The sequence below is a fragment of the Gekko japonicus genome, unplaced genomic scaffold (genome assembly GCF_001447785.1).
Source record: "Gekko japonicus isolate JY-2015 unplaced genomic scaffold, Gekko_japonicus_V1.1 scaffold136, whole genome shotgun sequence".
NCBI classification, from domain to species: domain Eukaryota; kingdom Metazoa; phylum Chordata; class Lepidosauria; order Squamata; family Gekkonidae; genus Gekko; species Gekko japonicus.
The window spans coordinates 1010682-1032563 of NW_015177012.1; the positions used below are offsets into that span (position 1 = coordinate 1010682).

Genomic DNA, 21882 nt, shown 5'->3' on the forward strand with positions numbered 1-21882 from the left:
GACGACAGGGGGAGTTTCTTTCCTCCTGAATGCATGCCGGCCGTTTCCCGCTTGCAGAGAGGTTAGGAAAATGTGCACAAAGTGAAAAAAATATTTCACTTCATTTTTGCATGAAGTGTCATCACCAATTCCATAACCCGCCTCCCCCATCAAACCCACAAGCCTTTCTTTCCACACCGCTTTCAATTCTGGGTATATTTCCCCCCTGTTAACATTAATGCATTTCCCGTGTGATTTCTTCTTGTGTATACAATGTTTAAGTGCCATTAAAGAACCCATAAATGAATACAGCTGGCTGCATGTGGAAGTGGGGAATCAAACCCAGTTCTTCAGATTAGAGTCCGCCCATCTTAACCACAACACCAAAATGGCTCCTTAAAAAGTGGACTGGCAACTTTAGTAAACTTTTTGGCAAGGCTAATTTCAGCTTCGTTTCAGTTGAGGGTGGAGGAAAAGGTTGAGTTGATTCTGGACTGTGTCATATCAGGTGGTAGGTTGGGGGTCCATGTGATTGATCTTGCTTCCATATAAACCCCCCCCAAAAAAATGTGATTGACCAGTCTCCCATGAAAACCCCCCCCCCCCGTACGCAGAAAAGTAGCCTGCCAGGGTGAAGACTGGGCATCTAATCCCTGACAAGCTATCTATCTAGTGGTTTTTTTACTCTGTCCTTCCGTGCTTTTCCCTTCCTCCTTTTTATTTATTTATTTTTTATTTATTTATTACCTTAGACTTGATATCCCGCCCTAACCCCCGAAGGGGTCTCTGGGCGGTTCACATTTTGTCGTTCTAAGAACTGATTTTTCCTATCTTGGGCCACATCGAAAGTTGGGGGTGGGACTACCTATCAGCACCCTCGGTGGAATATGCTTTCTTCTGCATCCTTGGCTCGGCTCGGCGTCTGTTCGTTCTTTCCCCCTTGCTTGCGGCTAGGTTGACACAGTTCTTTTTCCTCGGCTGCTGAGCCAGCACGGCGCGGCGTCCCCTCCTGGCTCACGACACTCCTCCGGCAATCACAGCAGCACCACGCAGGCGCACGGCTTTCATGTACGCTGGCCGGCTCTGTCCGTCAGGCACCGCCGTGCCTGCGTCATTGACGTGCGCCTCAGGTCTCTGCTGCTGCCGCCGCTGTCGCTCAGTATTTCCCTCTGGCCACCAGGGATCGCTCCGCTCCGCTCCACTCCACCAGTGCCGCCGCCGCCGATGTCACGCCGTCGTCTGTTGCCATCCGCATCACCACACCATCCACATTTTTCGACCATGCCTCCTTCGACAGAGGTGGGTGCCCCCTACCCGTCTAAGGGTAGGTACCCATTCGTCTACTTGCATTAGATATTAATTAGCTTTCGACCCGCTGGGTCCTCACAACAACCCTATGAGGTAGGGCGATGCTGAGAGAGGCCCAAACTTACCCCAGCAGCGTGAGGATCTGAACCCTGGTTTCCCAGTTCCTACCCCGAGCTGGCTCTACAAACGTTATTTCTCTGTTCAGAAGGAATCTCTTTGCGGGGATGAGAATTCACCCACATGAGCTCCTACGTGCAGCCGGACTTCCTGGGGTGAGAATTCATCTGGTGAAGCTGAAACACACATTTTACAGAAGCCGCTTCCAGGTCTAAGGGGCAGAGACAGAAAAGACACAGCGGGACTGTCGTCTCTGTTGAATTTACAGCAGGGATCCCCAACGCTTTTGAGCCTGTGGGCACCTGTGGAATTGTGTGGTGGGCACAGCCACAAAATGGCTGCCGCGGGAGCTGGAACCAGCCACAAAATGGCTGCCGCAGCTGACCTTCAATCACACAGCGAAGATCCTTGGTCTGTGGAGGCAGCTGCTGACAAAAAAATACCTTGTAAAAAAATCTGCACTGCCAATCAGAAGCCTTGCTTGGGAAAACCCACAGTTGGCCCTGCCCACTTTCTATAAACATTTGGCGAGTGCCAGGAAAAGTGTTGGTGTAGGGCATGGTGCCCACGGGCACCGCGTTGGGGACCCCTGGTTTACAGTCCCATAAAGCAACACTATCACAGCCTGTAAACAACCCGAAGGAGTGAAGCAAAGAGGGGGGGGTTGTGGTAGGACACCCACCCCAGAATCCCCCGGTTCACAAGCAGAGGGTGTCTCTCTCTCTCTCTCTCTCTCTCTCGTCTCAGCAAAACATCGATATGTGCAAATGATGTCCCTTTGATCCGCGGGTCTTATTCGTAGGGCACGGCGCAGGTCGTCTGTGCCCGGGGACGCATGGTGAATCCCGGCACGGCGACCGTGTCCAAGTCAGACTCCGTGGATCCCGGAGGGGGGTGGAAGGAAAACCTCTGGAACAGGTCCACAAAGAAGAGGAAGAGCTCCATCTTGGCCAGACTCTCACCCAGGCAGTTCCGGCGGCCTGCAAACAACGCCCCCCCCCACCAGCCCCAAGCACAGAACTTTTAGGAAAAGTGGTTTAGCGGGTAATAGAAGCCAGAGCCAAAGAACCCACTGCATTTATCTGGCTTTGTGATCCCCCACTGAGCCTCAGCGCAAATCAGTGCATCAGTAGTTGTCACAGAGTAGGCGTATCAGCTGTGAGAAATGTGCTGTGGTTCCTAGGGTTGCCAGCCTCCAGGTGGGGCCTGGAGATCACCTGAAAGTACGACAGATCTCTAGACTACAGAGATCAGTCCCCCCCCCGAAGAAAATGGCTGCTTTGGAGGGTGGACTCTATGGTGTTATACCCCTCCGAGATCCTCCCTATCCTCAAACCATGCCCTCCCCAGGCCTAGGGTTGCCAGCCTCCAGGTGGGGCCTGGAGATCTCCTGCTATTACAATTGCTCTCTGGATGACCAAGATCAGACTCCCTGGAGAAAATGGCTGCTTTGGAGGGTGGACTCTATGGCACTAGAGATGTGAAGGCCTGGAAAAAAACTGGGAAAATTCGGGAAAAACCAGGGTTTTTTCCGGTTTTTTCCTGAAGCCTTTTTTGTTTTTCCCATAAAATTGGAAAAATTGAAAAAAGAAAAAAAAAATGATTATGGAACATTTTATTTTAACAAGATGAATAAAATATTTTGAGACAAGGTGTTCAAATATTTTCCAAATCATTTCTAAAAAATATGTATGGTATCAGATTGATCTAATTTCTGTGCACTGAGGACAAGCAAGTCCTAGGTTATAAACTGAACTCTCCAATGCAAGAACAAGATGCATTTCTCCCTATAGGAGGTGCTGTTGTCACAAGAAAAGAAAAAAAGGTTTCAGTTTTGTTTTTGCATGTGGGTGGGTATTCTGTTTGTAATAATTGTTTGGATACGCTATATTTTTAATATGCTAGTTGTGATAATTTCATGCCAAGGAAAAATGTTGCATAGTCATATTTTATGTTCCTAAAGTAACAGAATGACTCTCAATCTGGAAAAGAAAAAAGAAGTGCTAATGTAGCATTTTTTCCAATTTTTCTGAAAATGTCCGTTTCCCCCCCCCCCCAAATGGTTTTTTCCCCGAGCTTCAAAATTTCCGGAAATTTTACATCTCTATATGGCACTGTCCCCTACTGAGGACCCTCCCTAATCTCCACCCCTGCCAAATCTCCAAGTACTTCCCAACCTACATCTGGCAACCCGAGTGATTCAAGGGATCCTGGATTCAAATCTCATGGCTGTCCCAAGACTCACTAGCTGGACTTACAGACATTTCTCCCTCTCTCTGTCTTCACTGGCAGGACAGGGATATCACTACTGACTGTCACCTTACACGGCTGTTGTGGGGTGTGCAAACTGATATCCCACGGATCATTTTGAATACCGAAAGCACTAGGAAAGTGTTAAGTTTCCCTGATATTTATTAATTTGTTTTTGTTTTTTATTAAAACATTTCCACCCTGCCTGGTGGTTCGAGGCGACTTAAAAGAATACTAACACCGCACAGTAAGATTCCCCAAACCCGTGAAAGGCTCAGCTAGAATGCCCAGATGCCATCCCAGTTTTCCTCTCAGGATTTGGGTCCCAGGCTTGTCGGAGCACAAACTAGGCCTGATTCTGTTGCATACAGTGTGACTGCGCCTTACATCTGCAAAGGAGAGGTTGCCAAGCAGGGGCTCGAAAGTAACAAACAGATAACCCTTCCGCTAAGCCCACGTTGTCTCTGTGTGTTTTAGGGTTCACGAACCGCTAAACATCAAAAAATGGGTAAAGTGAATTAGAAAAAGAAGAAGAAGAAGAGATTGGATTTATACCCCGCCCTTCACTCGCAGTCTCAGAGTGGGTTACAATCAGGGCCGGCTCACCCACTAGGCCAACTAGGCATTCGCCTAGAGCGCTGGGCCCTGGATGGGGCGCCAAGCTGTGCCTCCCCCCTCCTCCCCCCCTTTGGTGGTGGCTGCGGGGGGGGGGGAGGCAGTGGTGGCAGCAGCAAAAGGGTGGCTGGCTCCAGTGGTCTCCAGGTCTCCAGGCCCCACCGGGAGGTTGGCATCTGCACCATAAGGCAGCCTCGCCTAGGGCGCAGAAACACCTCTAGCCGGCCCTGGTTACAATCTCCTTTCCCTTCCCCTCCCCACATCCTGTGAGATAGGTGTGGCTGAAAGAGCTTTGACAGAAGCTGCTCTTCTTCAAGGACAGCTCTTATCAGAACTATGGCTTGCCCAAGGCCATCCAGCCAGGTGCAAGTGGAGGAGTGGGGAATCAAACCCGGCTCTCCCAGATTAGAGTCCGCACGCCTAACCACTACACCAAGCTGGCTCTCTTACGTCTGGAACCTTCTACATTCTTCGGCCATGAAATAATAACCTCCCTAACTTATGCCTGCCTCCTTCGTAGGGATCTGCCATGCCAATTTGTAACAGCTACAGGGAGATTTTTAGGGTTTCGTGAGCATTAGAAGTGTGAGACTGACCCTGGAAAACCCACCAATGGGAATCATTGGTGGGCGGAGCTGGGAGGGTCAGGTGGGCGGAGCTTGGATTCCTGTTTGTGTTTGTTTTTTTGCAGGACATAACAAGCTGCTTCTGTTCTATTTATGTAAATCTCTCCCACAAGCTTTCATTTTAAATAGAAGCTTTCATTTCACTGATTTAAAAGAAATTTTGTTTTTAAAAATGGTTGGCTGGGATGAACCAGCAACTCAGGTGGAACCCACTCGCCCTGCCCTACGAGGTGCCTCTCTTGTGCCATGGGGAGAACTCTGGTTACCTGTAGAAAAAGGGAGAAACGCTTCTTTCATCACAAAGTTGCCGTCTGCATCCAAAAAGTGGTTGGGGTTAAACTGGTCGGGAGTCTCCCACTGAGTTTTGTCAAGGAGCACCGAGGTGAGCGAAGGGATCACGGTCATACCCTTAAGATGCAAACAGAACGATGTCGGCAAGGGGCCGGGATGAGAAAACCCAATAAGGCTGTACCCTGAAGTACTGAAAACACAGGGCCTTTTCAGTGGCAGCCCCTGGGAGGTGCGCCTGGCCCTCCCTCCCACTGTGGGTCCCACCTCATACCTTGGGGATGAAATAGCCGTGGAAGTGCGTGTCCACGGCGGTGGAGCGCGGCACGTGCGGGAGGAGAGTGACGAACCGTTGCACCTCGTGGATCACCGCGTTGGAAAAGGGCAGGCGCTTCTTGTCATCCAAGGTCGGCAGGTGCCCCTGTTCCAGGACCGTCTTGATTTCCTCCTGGACCTTGCCTGCAACAGCGAAAGGGATTTTATCCTTCCTGTCCAACCACGCAACCTTTGAAAGGCCTGATTATTGGCACAGGAACGTTCTAAAGAGAGGGGGCAGGTGTGAGAAAGTTGGCCAGAACCTCTCCTTCTTACCCTTGCTCACCCTCTCTCACCCCTGCTCCTCAGGCAACATTTCCCAGAATCTGAAGTAAGGTGCATGCTGGGAAATGTAGTCCTCGGGGCATCTTATTATAAAACAATATTCCAGTGGCTGCCTTCAGTTTGGCCAGGGATCCCGGAGGTTTTTTGCCATCTTCTGGGTGTGGAACAGCGGTCACTACAGGTGTGGAGGGGAAGGTATTTGTGAATTTCCTGCACTGTGCAGGGGGTTGGGCTAGATGACCCTGGAGATCCCTTCCAACTCTATGATTCTAAGACTAACATCATTTATTTCAACGTGAGCTTTCGTGAATCACAGCTCGCTTCCTCCAGATACATGGAAATCAAACCGGGAATCCCAGAACTTGGGAATCCAGGTCCGATTCTTAGTCCGATTTCCAAGTATCTGACGACGTAGCCTGTGATTCACAAAGGCTCGTAATGAAATAAACGTTGCAAGTCCTGAAGGTGCCCGCTGACCTTTTGCTTTACTTTGTGACAATGGACTAACTAGAGATGTAAAATTTCCAGAAATTTTGAAGCTCGGAAAAAACCCCGGGGTTTTTTTTGGGGGGGGAAGTGGAAATTTTCAGAAAAATTCAAAAAAATGCTACATTAGCACTTCTTTTTTCTTTTCCAGATTGAGTGTCATTCTGTTACTGCCGTTTCTACCAGGAAATCCACGCAAAGATTATTGCACCCTTGCTTGGGAGGTTTTCTGCCTGGTCTGAATCTGAAATTACGAGGAAGTTCCTTTCAGACACAAATCCTCAGCGCACCCTTCCCTGTGCCAGATTTCTTGCAGCATCATGCAGAAATTGCAGGGAATTAACACAGAATGTAGTTGAACCGTAAAATGTAGATGTTTTGTTCAATCAGTTCTGTGATTTTAAGAATGCATAGGCCATTCAGTAATTTTAAATATTGTGTATTTCCTAAAACTTATTATATTCGTGTACATTGTTGTAACTGATCACCTTGTGCTGGTCACGAACTGTAATAATAAATCTGATTTGATTTGATTTGACCTTCAAAGTGTTCTATCATTAACTTGCTTGGGTCTTGCAAACTAAGGGCCGTGGCTACTTTTCTCGTTGCCTTCCACTTTTCCTAGCATTATTGTCTTTTCCAGCGAGTCTTGCCTTCTCATAATGTGACCAAAGTATAACAGCCTCAGTTTATTAGTTGCTGTAGATTTTCCGGGTTGTATGGCCGTGGTCTTGGCATTGTAGAACCTGACATTTCGCCAGTAACTGTGACTGGCATCCTCAGAGGTATAACACAGAAAGATGGAGGACTCTCTGTGTCAAGGTGAGAAGAAAATGGTAGGCAGGTAATTTACATCTATTCAGGAAGGTGGGGTAGGGCCGAGTCATTATCTTATACGAACATAAGAACATAAGGGATGCCAATGTTGGATCAGGCCAAAGGCCCATCCAGTCCAACACTCTGAATCACACAGTGGCCAGAAATACCAGGTGCCAGCAGGAGGTCCAGGGGTGGGACCAGGACATTAGAAGCCCTCCCACTGTTGAACCCCCCAAGCACCAAGAAGACAGAGAATCCCTTGCCCCAGAGCCCCTATCTATACCTGGTGGCTAAGAGCCACTGATGGACCTCTGCTCCATATGCTTATCTAATTCCCTTTTGAAGCCGTCCATGCTTGTAGCCGCCACCACTTCCTGTGGCAGTGAATTCCAAGTGTTAATCACTCTTTGGGTGAAGAAGTACTTCCTTTTATCCATTCTTTTATCTTGTAGGAGTTCCCCTGGCTATGAACATGCTAATGGAGGAGCTTTCCTGAAGAGGTTCTTTTGTGTATGGATTGTTTCCTGAGGAGATTTCCTGTTTCCTGGGGAACTCCTACAAGATAATGACTCAGCCCTACCCCACCTTCCAGAGTAGATATAAATTACCTGCCTACCATTTTTCTTCTCACCTTAACACAGAGAGTACCTCTGAGGATGCCAGTCACAGCTACTGACAAAACGTCAAAGTCCTACAGTGCCAAGACCACGGCCACACAGCCTGGAAAATCTACAACAGCTAATGAACTCCGGCCATAAAAGCCTTCGACAACATATAGCCTCAGTTTTAGCTTCTAGGGAGAGTCCAGGCTTGATTAGATCTGGAACCCCCTGATATGTCTTTTTTACAGACCACTACTGATGTTATCTTTCTGCCCCTAAGAATTTCTCGCCTGCTGTAATCAAGCTGATTACGATTCGCACTGTGTACCTCTGCTTCCTGACCGTCTTCTTTGCAACACCCCTCCCAACCTTCTGACTGGGGTATAAAAGCTCAGGGATCTCCATTCCTGCTTGTACCTGACAAAGGGACCCCACTGACTCAAAAGCTCATCCTCCTCAAAATCTTGTTGGTCTCCGAGACGGGGACTCGCCTCAAGGTAAGTGGGGAGAAACAACCTTCGAAATGGCGCCAAATGAGTATAAACCTGGCAAAGGAACACGGCTGCTTACGTTGAATCTCGGGATACTTCATCATCAGCAACACGGACCACTGCAGCGTGGTGGCCGTCGTCTCGGTCCCAGCCATGACGAGGTCGAGCACCGACGCCAGGATGTTCTCGTCATGGAACGTGCTTGCGGCATTGTTCGTCTCCTTCGAACGAGAAGCGTCTGTATGAGCCTTGGGGTTTGCAATCAGGCGGGCAATCGACAGGGCCGGCATCAAGGAGTGGCACGGTTAAGCACCTGGGTAGAGGGCCCCGTTTCCCACGTCCGTCTTCCATTTTTCAGCAGGAGAAGGGCATGGAGACACTCCAGGAGAATTATACTCTGCTTGTTCAGTAGATGCCCCATATATATTACAGTAACCTTTTAGGCCTGTTCCAGTCCCGCCAATGTAACTGCTGTCAGATGGACAGGATCAGGGAAAAGGGAGCTGGAATTGGGGGGTAAAAAGCTGACCACAACTTGGGGAAGAAGAAGAAGAGGAGGAGGAGGAGATTGGATTTATACCCCACCCTTCACTACCCAAAGGAGTCTCAGAGCAGCTTACAAACTCCTTTCCCCTCCCCTCCCCACAACAGACACCCTGTGAGGTAGGTGGGGCTGAGAGAGCTCTTGACAGAAACTGCTCTTTTTCAAGAACAGCTCTGAGAGAACTACGGCTTGCCCCGGTCATCCAGCAGCTGCAAGTGGAGGAGGGGGGAATCAAACCCGGTTCTCCCAGATTAGAGTCCACGCACTTAGCCACTACACCAAACCACTACACCAAACTAGATTCTCAATTTGGGGGCGGGAGGGTGCAGTCAGGATTTGGACGGAGCTGTGATAGGGAGCCCCGTGGACCTCATCAGGACCCACAGATGTTCCCGTTTGGAACTAAAACAGGAGAACTCAGTTTAGAGACCAGGAGTTTAGGTTTCGGATCGGTGCCAATGCCTGTTGTATTGGACTGCTTTTTCCCCTTTAAGAGCAGCAGTCGCACAATTCCTTTCAAAAAGGGATTTTTAATAATAACCAGAGGTCATTTCGGGGGGGATCGCGGGGGATCGCAGTTCCCCCGGGTGAGGTACGGGGGGCGGGGCACATAACAAAGCCCCCTGCTTCCGGCCACCCCGCTTCCGGCCCTCATTCAGCCAGGAGGAGGCAGGAGAAGAGGGAGGGTAAGTGGAGCTGCAAGGCCGGCGCCGGCGGCCGGGACCGTTGGGGGCGGGGTGTGTGGCCTTATGACACACCTCCGGTGATGTCAGGGGGTGTGGCCTTATGACACACTTCCGGTGATGTCAGGGGGTGTGGCATATGCTAATGAGTTATGCTAATGAGTTCCCCTAGCTCTTTTTCTACGAAACGACCCCTGATAATAACTATGGTTATTTTCAGAGGGGAGCCATGTTGGTCTGTGGTAGAACAGCTAGGTTCGAGTCCACTAGCTCCTTAGAGACCAACAACGTCTTTTGGGTAGGAGTTTTCGAGAGTCAGAGGTCACTTCGTCAGATATGAGTAGGAATGGAGATCCCAGAGCTTTTATACCCTGACTCCCTTCTTGGCAACACCCCTCCACCTCTCCACCTTCTGACTGGGGTATAAGGGCTCGGGGATCTTCATTCCTACTTGTATCTGATGAAGGGAGCTTGGACTCTTGAAAGCTCATCCCCTGAAAATCTTGTTAGTCTCTACGGTGCTGCTGGGTTCGAATCTCGCTGTTCTGCAGTGGTTACAGTTACCAGTTTCTGACTTCTTCTAGAAAGAGCACAGGAGGAAAAGATTATTCTCTCCTGGAGCCCAGATGATAGCAGGCTTTCTCACGGTCATGCTATCTTATCGAGGCTTTTTTACCCCACCTTTCCACCCGATACGGCCCACAAGGCTATTTACAGCATTCATCAAAAATATGACAAATTAGCCACGCTCAACCACAGCTGGTGGGCAGATGGTTCAAATCTCCTCTCCACTGACCTCAAGATCTTCCCACCACTAAAAGCTGGACTGCTGTTTTCTCCGTAGGGGCGTGGTCACAATGGATAAAAATACCTCCTTCTAGAAATGGGATTCGATTGTCACATTTGGCAACCAGATATTATCAGGGTTTTTTGGGGGAGGGTGCTTCTTCCTCTGTCCAGGAGGCACAACAAAGACCCTGACGGTTTCCTCTCCTCCTTCTTATTGCCTTAGTGGCGTATTGAGAAGCCCAGCAGAGTGATTCTCTTATGGTATATTGTTTGAACAATTCTTGGAATCGACGACCGATCTTTTAAAAAATTCTGCATAGCGAACCCCGTAAGGGCGGGTCGAGGCGCGGCGTCTGGGGAGCTGTTTTGCTCTGCCCTTATAAATTCACCCACCACCAGTTCTGACAAGTAGGCTAAAAGAAATAAAAAAATTAAAAATTACCTCTTGCTGCCTGAAGAGCAAAGCATCAGTGTAGCTGCGCAAGTAGTTTGCATTGATCGTTTCCTTGGTAGCCTGGATGTGCTTCCTTAGGATGACACGGACCTCTTCGACTTTCCTCAGGATCATCTTGTGGGGTTTGAGGAAGAACCCAAGAAACGGGTAGAAATTGAATAGCTGTGGAAAAAACGCACGTCTCCGTGAGGTAAATAAAATGGATGAGAATCGATAAAGACAGTGGCCGAGGCGAGCCGTGTCGGTCTGCAGGGGAACAGCTAGATCCGCGTCCTGTAGCGCCTTCGGGGCCAGCAAGATTTCCGGGAGGGTGAGCTTTCATGAGTCAAAATACTCCCTTTGTCAGACCAACGAGATTCCCGGGGTATAAACCTTCGAGAGTCAAAGCGTGCTTATACCTCAAATATCTCATTGGTGGTTAAGGTGCTACTGGACTCGAATCGAGATAACAGATAAAAGATGTGTGAGTAATTACACAAAGCCATCAGGAAGCTTTTGCGTGTCGGCCTCAGTGAAATGAGTTCTCACACAGGCAAATGTCCCGACAGATTGTGTCTTTTGTCTTTACTGAAACTGCAGGGCTGATTACACATTTGGGGGGAGCCCTGGACAGACAGTATCCAGGCCCCCCCCAACTACCACGGCCCCCACTTCCTTGTACACCATTCTTCTACCCACTCACAAATTATTTATTATTATTATTATTACTATTAATAATGTATTTATTATTATTTATTTAGTTGTTCGATTTATACCCCGCCCTCCCCGCCGGAGCAGGCTGAGGGCGGCTATCCCACCCCCTGCAGTCGTAGATGCCCACCCTGCTTGTTCACCCTCTCCCTGATCATGCTGCAGGGCGGGTGCCTGCCCCCTAGCTACAACTGGGCTATTGGGGGCCAGGCACCCATGTGGACTCTCTGATATCAGAACTCAAGGTCTTCACGACTGTGGGATGTCTCCTTCAAGAGCTGGTAAGTGGAGATTGGCAAGAATTGTAATTGCTCCACGCTCAGATAAAGCAATCCTGTGAAACGGATATATTTTTTACATTGCGCAGAATCCGCTGCGTGTGAGCGACATCAGAAGGGGGTTTTTCGACAGAATTATTATAGTAAACAATCTTGCATATTATCTTTATTGACTTTTCGTTATTTTTGTCACGGATGTTTTGTTTGGGTTCCCGACATAAAAATAAGGGCAGCCCCACCAGGCCCACTGGAAATTTTTCTGCCTCAAAAGTCACAAAATCCCGGCTGTGCAGCCCGGAGAGCCAGTGCCCCCCCCCCCCCAAACGCTGATGCCTTGCGCACCACCCACACGCCCTTCTCCAGACACGCTGAGCAGCACACAGGGCTAGAGGACAGGGCAGTCACAAGCAAGCAGGGGAAGGCTGGGAGTGCAGCCAGGAGAGGAGGCGTGGTAGTCGGGAATCTGGGAACCTCTTAGCCACCCCACTTCAAGGCATACTGAAGGCACGGTCCATTGTTCCCATGGATTTCTCCAAGAGAGATGGCCCTCGGAGGAAAACGTGTGTTTAAACGGAGAAATCCCTCAAGCCCTCTCGAAAGGACGCCATTCGAAGGTGGCGTTTTGGAAAGGAGGGCTCAAGATTTCCCCCATGAGGAAGCGGCCTCCGTTTCTTCGAAGAATCTCTGGGGAACCGAAGGGAGACTCGCAGACTTGTCTAGACACTGACTATAAACGTGAATTAAAAGTGCAATTAGGTGGCAGCAAGGGTGGGCGGGGGGAAGCAATGAAACGGCCTTTTAAGGGGGGGCTCCGGTGGCTTAGAAGTTAAGATACTGAGCTGCAGACCAGAAGGTCGGTAGTTCAGCAGTTCGAGACCTGAGTGCCGTGTGACGGAGTGAGCTCCCTTCTCTGGCCCCGGCTCCTGCCAACCTAGCTGTTCGAAAGCAAGAAACTGCAAGTAGATAAATAGGTACCACTTCGGTGGGAAGGTAACAGCGTTCTGTGCGCCTCGGCGTCTAGTCACGCTGGCCACATGGCCACAGAAATGTCTTCGGACAGCGCTGGCTCTTCGGCTTGGAAATGAAGATGAGCACCACACCCTAGAGTCGGATTTGACTGGCTTTCGAGCAAGAGAAAACGTTTACCTTTACCTAATATAACAAAACAGGGGGGGGGGTAGAGAGAGGCCACCCTCCTAACATATAAGGAAGAGAAGGAATTCGGTCTTCAGCTTGTTAGATCACCATTTTTAAGGGCTGCCCCAATGACAAATCAATGACAGCTGGCCAACCCAGAATAAATTTTGTCGCTCTGATATTCCAGCAATCCACCAGCTCCGCAGAGACAGATGGTAATAAAGTGCAAGCTAATAAATGCAGTGCACTGCTCTTAGAACGGAGTCGCTCCAGGATGTATGCAGTCCCATTTAAAAGCTAGTCCTGACCTGGATGGCCCAGGCTAGCCTGATCTCGTCAGATCTCGGGAGCTAAGCAGGGTCGGCCCTGGTTAGGACTTAGATGGGAGACCACCGAGGAAGCCTAGGGCTGTTACACAGAGGCAGGGAACGGCAAACCACCTCTGTTCATCTCTTGCCTGGAAAACCCTACAGGGTGGCCAGAGGTTGGCTACAACTTGACTGCAAAAATAAAATAAAATTTGAGCACTCTCTGAAGGAGGGGAATCCTCTGCGTGTAGAAAAACAGTATGTCAGTGGGGCAGAACCCTTCCTTCTTGACTTGTTAGATTTCTACGTGCAGGGAGGCTTTATTAAAAGACAGGGAGGAACGCAACAACCTGTAGCCTGAAACGGTACAAATCTAGAATGCCGGATCACTTCTTTCTGCTCACTGTACACATGCATTTACATTGATGTATTTATATCCTAAGGAGCTGCGGTGGCTCAAGTGGTTAAGACGCTGTACTGCAGGCTGTGGAAGGTCAGTAGTTCAGCAGTTCAAGCCCCGGGTGCCGCAAGACGGGGTGAGCTCCTGTCTCTAGTTCCAGCTCCTGCCAACCTAGCAGTTCGAAAGCAAGAAATTGCAAGTAGATAAATAGGGACCACTTCGGTGGGAAGGTAACAGCGTTCCGTTCTCCTTGGTGTTTAGTCATGCCGGCCACATGACCACGGAAACGTCTTCGGACAGCGCTGGCTCTTCGGCTTGGAAACGGAGATGAGCACCGCATCCCTAGAGTCGGATTCGACTGGCTTTCGCGCAAGGGAACCTTTACCTTTACCTATTTATATCCTACTTTGCTCCCTGCAGTGGATCAGAGGTTAAGACACTCAGCTGCAGACCGGAAGGTCTGTAGTTTGGCAGTTCGAGACCCGAATGCCACCTGACGGAGCGAGCTCCCGTCTCTGGCCCCGGCTCCTGCCAACCAAGCAGTTCGAAAGCATGAAACTGCAAGTAGATAAACAGGGACCGCTTTGGTGGGGAGGCAACAGCGTTCCATGCGCCTCAGCGTCTAGTCATGCCAGCCACATGACCACGGAAACGTCTTTGGACAGCGCTGGCTCTTCGGCTTGGAAACGGAGATGAGCACCGCATCCCTAGAGTCGGATTCGACTGGCTTTCGAGCAAGGGAAACCTTCACCTTTACCTTTGCTCCCCAGAGTTGAGACTCAAAGCAGGCTCAGAATAGTGTTCTCCTCTCCTCCATCCTCTCACAACAACAATCCTGTGAAGTAGGCCAGGCCGAGAGTCTGTGATGGGCCTGAGGTCACCCAGAGAGCTTCCGTGGCAGAGGTGAGGATTCGAACCTGGCTCGCCCAGGGTCATGCTCCTCCACTCCATCTTCTGCACCACACGGGCTCTCCCCGCGAGGCCTGATCCTCAGGACTCTTTTCCAGAAATGGCAGATGAGGCACCACGCCTGTGGGACTGGACAGAAACTCTGAAGCAATCTGGAAACATCATTTCATGGAGTCAAGAAGGCAGCTGATCCTGGCAGTAGACCTTCCACACACACACACAACCCCCCACTGTGCCCTGCAACATTTGGGTTTAATTTGAATGTGCAGCTGGGATCCCGTACGCAGGCTCAGAGTGGGCGGGCAGCAAAGCCTTTTGGGGAAAACCCATCATTGGAGACAGGAATTGCTTGCGCAGAACCTGGTGGGGGAGGCTGGGGCCGGCTCTGCTTCTTTCGGCTTCAAGCTTAAAACGAGGAGCAGAACAGTTCTCCAAGGCGTGGGACGGATCCAGCTTCCTGTTAGGGTAGGAAGGTCCGCTTTGCCAGTTTGGTGTGGTGGTTAAGAGCGCGGACTCTTATCTGGGAGAACTGGGTTTGATTCCCCACACCTCCGCTTGCAGCTGCTGGTGTGACCTTGGGTCAGTCACAAGTTCTCTCAGCGCTGTTCTCTCAAGAGCAGTCCTCGGAAGAGATCTCTCAGCCCCACCTACCTCACAGTGTGTCTGTTGTGGGGAGGGGGAGAGGAAGGGGATTGTAAGCCGCTCTGAGACTCCATGGGAAGGGCAGGGTATAAATTGAATCTCCTCTTCTTATTCTTCTTAGCGTGGCTTTTTCGGTTTCTCAAATGGCTTTTCTCCACCAGGCCGCATTAAAATCTGAAGGACAGAGAGCATTTGGCGTGTGCAGGCCAGAAGTCAACAACTGCAAGCCCCGTACGGTACCAGAATAACTGGAGGGCCATCTTATTTGTTCCTTTAGCTATTTCTATCCCAACGGGGACACTGAGCGACTTCCCACACCATTCTTCCCTCCTCTATCTCATCCTCACAACAACCGCCAGCCCTGCGAGGTAGATCAGGCGAAGCAAGTTTCCGTGACAGAGCGAGGGGATTTGAATCTGGGTCTCTCAGATCCTAGCTTGACACTAACCACAAGCCAATGGACATCAATTTCAATTGCTGGTTGATGACACCCATCCAGAAACACTGGAAAACTGACACCAGGTTACAACATTGATGAAGAGTTTTGTGTGAGAGCGGTTACCATGTGAGGGGGCCCAGGGCCTGCTTTGTAAACGTACATCATACCACATGATATGTGACAGGCATGTCTAACTTCAAACAGGTAGTGATCTATTTTTTCCGGCCAAAAGTGCCGGTGATTTACCACCATGAAAATAAAGTTTCAAATTAGTTTCAAATTAGATTTTAACCCACTAAAGTTGGGTTCCAACCCCCCACCCCCATGCAGTTCTAAAAGTAAAAATAAGAATTCATCATACTGGCACCAATAATCAAATACCACCAAACAATCATCAAAAAAACCCCAAACACCTGTACAGCAAACCAGGAGACCAAGTAGGGATGGTGATCTACCCCTGACCCGTCTGTGATCTACTGGTAGGTCACGATCTACCTGTTGGACATACCTGATATATGAGATAACAACACCTGGTCAGGATTGATATATAGTAGTTTCTGGATGCATAGGTTATCTTTTGCAAAAGTGTGCATCATTGACCACTGAGAAAGGCCCTTGAGGCCGAAATGTGTCTGGTCTTGTGTTGGTCATGTGACGTGTTCATCAACTTCGTATAAAAAATCATGACAGCTTATGTAAATCTTGTTCTGACTCTTAATGCAGCCTGGTATTCAGGCCCTCTGTTTTTAGTTTTACTATTGTGTACACCATATAATAAATACTTCTTTTGGTATTATTTTATCTGCCGTAGCTAGACCCTCGTAGCATTCCCCCAGATACTATTCTGACACTAACCACAACGAAGGGCGCTTTGACTCTTGAAAGCTGCTGACCAGGAAATCTCGTTGGTTTCTAAGGGGCTACTGGACTCAGATCTGTTAGTCAAGCGTGGCTCTTTCTTGCCCTCGCCGAAACAGCAGCCAAGATGTCGAGTCTCCAAACCCCACACCCGGGACCCAGCAGACACAAATAGAAGAAGAAGAGGAGGAGGAGGAGATTGGATTTATACCCCGCCCTCACTCGGAGTCTCAGCGGGGCTTACAAACTCCTTTCCCTTCCCCACAACAGACACCCTGTGAGGTAGGTGGGGCAGAGAGAGCTCTTGACAGAAACTGCTCTTTCAAGGACAGCTCTGACAGAACTGTGGCTTGCCCGAGGTCATCCAGCAGCTGCAAGTGGAGGAGTGGGGAATCAAACCCGGTTTCCCCAGATTAGAGTCTGTGCACTTAACCACTACACCAAACTGGCTCTCTCAAACAGCAGAATGACCTTCCCCTTCCCCCGCTGAAACAGACAGACAAGGCTACTTACGTGTAAGTACGGGGATCCCAGCAGGATCATGACTTCGTCTATCAGCCTGAGCAGAGTGACGAAAGTCGAGTCGGCATAATCAAACCTGTCCCCAAACAACAGGGTGAAGGTGATGTTTGTGGGAGCCGTGTTGAAGGACCTCAACTTAAAAGGCTGGCCTGGAAAAGAACAAGGAATGGAAACATGAATGTGTGTGTCGTGGGGGAATTTGGGTAGGCGGCTGCCCCAGGAAAGCGGCAGGAGGGACACGGATCACCTTTAAAGGACTTGACCAGCTCAATGAGGTAATGGAGTTCCTCCAGCATCCGTCCCTCCATCAGTTTCTTCCCCATCCCGAGGTCCCGCAGGCTTGACATGGTGAATCGGCGCGTGGTTCTCCACAGTTCCCCGGAAGAGAAGAACACCCCTGGGGAAGACATGGTGATACATCGGCCTTCTTTCAAAGGGGGCACTGACCGCTGTCAATCATCCGTGCTCCGTCTTGATGACTGCATTTCCCCCCCTGCGCGGGGCTGCCCTTGAAGACCGCACAGTGGGTCCAAAACGCGGCAGCCCGGTTACTGATAATGGTGGGTTGGGCCTTAGGGTTACCAGCGCTGGGTTAGGAAATTCCAGGAGATTTGGGAGCCCCAGGAGGGCAGGGTTTCGGGCTTGGAGGGACCTCGGTCGCTATAATGCACTAGAGTTCCCCACTCCAAAGCAGCCGTTTTTCTCCGGGGGAAATGATCTCTGTAGTCTGCAGAACAGTTATAATCAGGGGTCATTTCATAGAAAAAGAGGTGCAGGAGTTCATTAGCGTGACTTATTTGCATATGCCCCACCCCCTGACATCACCGGAAGTGTATCAGAAGGCAACACCCACTGCTCAGGCTCCACTGGACTCTTTTGGATTGCTAGCTATTTGGGGGGGGGGGAACGTGCAGATCTGTCCTCGCAGAGGGGGGGTAGCTTGTACCTGAATAAAACTTGGTCTTAAAGGTGCCAATGGATTGTTTTGGACCGGGGGGGGGGGCTCTGCAGCTTACCTGGCTGCTTCTTGCTCTGACTGAGGCATGCTGGGAGCAGGGGGTGAGGCTTGTTGCATGTGCCCGCCCCCTGGGCTCTTAACTGCCAGAGCTCCGCTCCTGTGCGCTCCCGCAGGAAATGACCCCTGGTTTTAACCAATGCTCCCTCTAAGCTGTGGAGTCCTGTGAGCAAAAATTCTACTTTGTGAGCTACTGGCATTAAAGTTGTGAGTGAGCGATTTGGCTGCTGCATATGTGAGTTTGCTCTGGACTTGGAGCCATCCTTCCCGAGCTGAGACAAAAAATGTGTGAGCCGGAGGCTATAAAACTGTGAGCTAGCTCACACTGACTCAGCTTAGAGGGAACACTGGTTATAATCCTGGGTGGCGTCCGGAAGGTTGTCAACTTTAGTCAGATACGTTTTGCTGCTACGCGTGTTATCTCTGGTTTGTGGCTGCGCTCGCCATGCCAGGTCAGAGTCCCAAAGGCGCCCGTAGGCTCAAAAACGTTGGTGACCCCTGCTGAGGGTCAGCCCTTCTGGGAATTCTGCATCTGATACACGAGGCCCAGAATCCTCTTGGGAGGAGTATCCCTCAAGGTATCACTCTCAGCCACCCTGACCTGGATAGCCCAGGGAAGCCGGATCTCGTCAGATCTCGGAAGCTAAGCAGGGTCGACTCTGGCAGGTACCTGGATGGTTGTCAGGTAGCCCTGTCATTGATCTGGAATGTGGAGGGTTCCACCTCCTCCTTGATCCCAGCTCATCCCTGTCCAGCTTCTGCGTGGTATCTCTGGCTTGACCTTGTTGATGTTCCCAGCTGCAATTAACTCATCTGGGAAAGCTAACGGCTTTTACGCTTTGGCACTCGCTTGCTAGCTTCAGCCCGTGCGTGCGAAACATATCCATTGTCTTTGACTCATGGTGGGGGGGTTTGATTTCACTATAAGTCAGGCCCCATTATAATGTAAGGTATTCCTGACACATGCTGTATATGTGATCATTAGTACTGGATCCATCAAATAAACACTTATCTTCTTATGAAGCCTTGTGTGGGGTGACCTGGCTAACGACCCTGACAATGGGAAACCTCATTGGAATACCAGAGGCAGGAGGCGGGGGAAGGCTTTACTCAGCCCCCCCTCTGAATATCCCCCAGTAGGGGTCAGTCACAAGAGGTCACCATAACTTCCCGGTGCACTTAGATACACACACAATAAAATTCTACTACTACTACTACTACTGTACATACACACACACGAAATACAAAAAAACCCCAACCCAAACCAAACAAAACCAGAAAGAGAGATCCCTCTCAGTCCAAAGGGAGGTTTAAGAAACAAAGCAAACAATTGCTGGCTTTAATGCCACCCGAATTGTATCGCCAGAAATGGCCACTTCTCCCTGCTTCACCGCTGCGGCCCAACTGAATATAGAAAGAATATTAAGAACAAACTGTCCCCAGTGCTATTACCCTTCCCCTGCTGGATCCGATAAAATATCGGGACGGGAGGCCTGTCCACAAATTCGTCGGCGTTGCTCAGGAGTGCTTCTTTGACTGCCTTGTAGCCCGCCAGCACCACGGCCTTCTGGAAACCCAAATGGACCGTGAAGACTGGGCCGTATTTTTCGGAAAGCTGGAAGAGAAACGATAGTTTCATGACAGAAGCGACATCCTCGTGGCAGGATGAAGGGGACCTGGGTTCAAGAACCCCGCTCAGCCGTGAGACAACCGGGGGTGACATCACCGGAAGTGTGTCAGAAGGCAACACCCACCGCTCAGGCTCCACTGGACTGTTTTGGATTGCTAGCTATTGGGGGGGGGGGGGGGAAAGGGGCGGAGGAACACGCAGATCTGCCCTCACAGAGGAGGGAGAGCTTGCACCTGAATAAAACTTCATCTTAAAGGTGCCACTGGACTGTTTTGGATTGATAGCTATTGGGGGGGGAACGCGTAGATCTGTCCTCACAGAGGAGGGAGACCTTGTACCTGAAGGCAGGCTGAGTGCTGGCTCTGCAACTTACCTGGCTGCTTCTTGCTCCTCGTGGCCCGACTGAGGGCTGCTGGGAGCAGGGGGCGGGGCTTGTTGCATGTGCCCATCCCCTGGGCTCCTTACTGCCAGAGCTCCGCTCCTGTGCGTTCACGCAGGAAATGACCCCTGACTGTAGCAATCACATTCCAGAATTCTGCTGCTTCTGATTTTAAAAGTAATGTCTCAAATTGTAAACGTGTGATAGACACGTGGGAGTGTAGGAGGCATGGTATAATCTCATCAGATCTCGGAAGCTAAGCAGGGTCGGTCCTTGGATGGGAGACCACCCAGGAAGACTCTGCAGAGGAAGGCAAATGGCCAACCACCTCTGCCTCTCCCTTGCCTTGAAAGCTCCTTGCTAGGGACGCCATAAGTCTCTCATCAAATCTTGGAAGTCAAGCAGGGTCGGTAGTTGGATGGGAGACCACCAAGGAAGATTCTGCAGAGGAAGGCGATGGCCAACCACCTCTGCTTCTCCCTTGCCTGGAAAGCCCCTTGCTGGGTTTGCTATAGACCTCTGATCAGATCTTGGAAGCTAAGTGGGGTTGGTACTTAGAAGGGAGACCACCAAGGAAGACTCTGCAGAGGAAGGTAGATGGCCCACCACCTCTGCTTCTCCCTTGCCTGGAAATCTCCTTACTTGGATGGCACTTATGTACGTAGGATAGCTATATTCAAGTCCAGTTGTGTCCTAGAGACCAACAGATCCTGACAAAGCAAGCTTGGACTCTCAAAAGCTTCCTGAAAATCTTGTGGGTCTCTAAGGTGCTACTGAACTCGAATCCGGCTCTTCTGCCCAACGCAGCTGCCCACCTGAAGTGTAAGTTAGGTGCTTAAGAAAAGCTGGTGTGGCAAAGTTAATGGATGACTTCAGACTACGGTTGGGTCAGCAGTGAAGCTGTCTGGGTGACCCTGGGCCAGAAGAAACCTTTGCTGGTGAAATCTGAACTTGGTCCTCTTTATAGCCCTCACTATTTAATAAAAATGCTATACCAGTGGTACCCAGCTCCCTATAAATTAGCAAAAATTTACCAAGGGGCTAATGGGGATTGTTGGGTATGTGGGGCTACCAATGCCAACTTTATGCACATCTGGTGGGAGTGCAACTTTTAAAATCGGCAACAAGGTAGTGCGGGTACCGGATGGGATGCCAGCACATCTTTAAAGGTGCAGTCCTACGGACACGAACACAAAAACCTGCTTTCTACCAATCAAACCCGAGGAGGGTCTATCAACGTCAGACTCGTCTGCTCCAACCAGCGGTGGCTCTTCAGGGTGTCCGGTAAACTTATCTCCTGGTCCTTTAAACTGGAGATACTGGAGGACTGACCCTCCGTATCTCCAGTTAAATGCTCAACCACTGAGCCACAGCCCTTCCCCGGATCAGGCAGGGTCATTCAGTCTATGGCCCGTAGACAACCTGGAAAATCTACAGCAGCTCACCTTCTGAAAAGCTCTGCTGCAACGCAATACCCGAGAAATTAAAAATTACATTTGAACTCTGGGGGCACTTTGTACCGAAAAGCTTTGAAAGGAAATCAAAGTAAGGAGGGGGAGAATCTTACCTTCATAAATGATTTATCTTGCCGCTTAATATTTATCAAGTGCAGGTTGCCAATCAGCGGGAGCGGAGGAGGGCCGGGAGGCAGGTTCAGAGAGGGTCGTCCGGAGATCTTCAGATACCAGAGGATGGCTAAGACCACCAAGCCAAGAAGCGCAAACGTCTCGGATGGGCTGAGCAGGGTTAACCCCAAAGAAGCCATGTCCCACTGGAGTCTGCAGCCGCCGATGGGAAACAGCGGAGAAATCCAACCTGGCACTGTGGGGAAAAAAGAAATTTGTGCTAGGTCTGTTTATTAGGTTTTGCAGCTCTCAGCTCTACGCAACATCCACATCCACGGCTCCTGGAATATAAACAGATCTGGCCGCAAGGACTTCTGAGAGTCTGAAAGCTTTTAGAACTTATGTTGCAACTAAGGGGAGAAAGGATGGCACATTCTCAGCGATCCGGCCAAATTAAAC

General features: G+C 50.1%; 1 protein-coding gene across 1 annotated transcript; it reads right to left on the reverse strand.

Moving 5' to 3' along the window:
- Window positions 1–2196: 2196 nt before the first annotated feature.
- LOC107124231 (cytochrome P450 2W1) lies at window positions 2197–21623 on the reverse strand. The gene is made up of 9 exons (XM_015427637.1): window positions 21426–21623; window positions 19302–19464; window positions 17082–17231; window positions 16826–16983; window positions 10640–10813; window positions 8261–8402; window positions 5458–5642; window positions 5162–5303; window positions 2197–2384 (listed from the first exon to the last, which is right to left on the reverse strand). Exons 1-9 carry the CDS (start codon window positions 21621–21623, stop codon window positions 2197–2199), a joined length of 1500 nt encoding a protein of 499 aa, XP_015283123.1.
- Window positions 21624–21882: the final 259 nt, after the last annotated feature.

Bases quoted from the DNA above. Each gene is read 5' to 3' on its own strand.
- LOC107124231 (XM_015427637.1), bottom strand. From the start codon at position 21,623: ATGGCTTCTTTGGGGTTAACCCTGCTCAGCCCATCCGAGACGTTTGCG. The intron at 19,465-21,425 runs GTAAGATTCTCC...TTTCTCTTCCAG, and splicing joins AAGATAAATCATTTATGAAG to CTTTCCGAAAAATACGGCCC. The intron at 5,304-5,457 runs GTATGAGGTGGG...TTGCATCTTAAG, and splicing joins ACGGCTATTTCATCCCCAAG to GGTATGACCGTGATCCCTTC.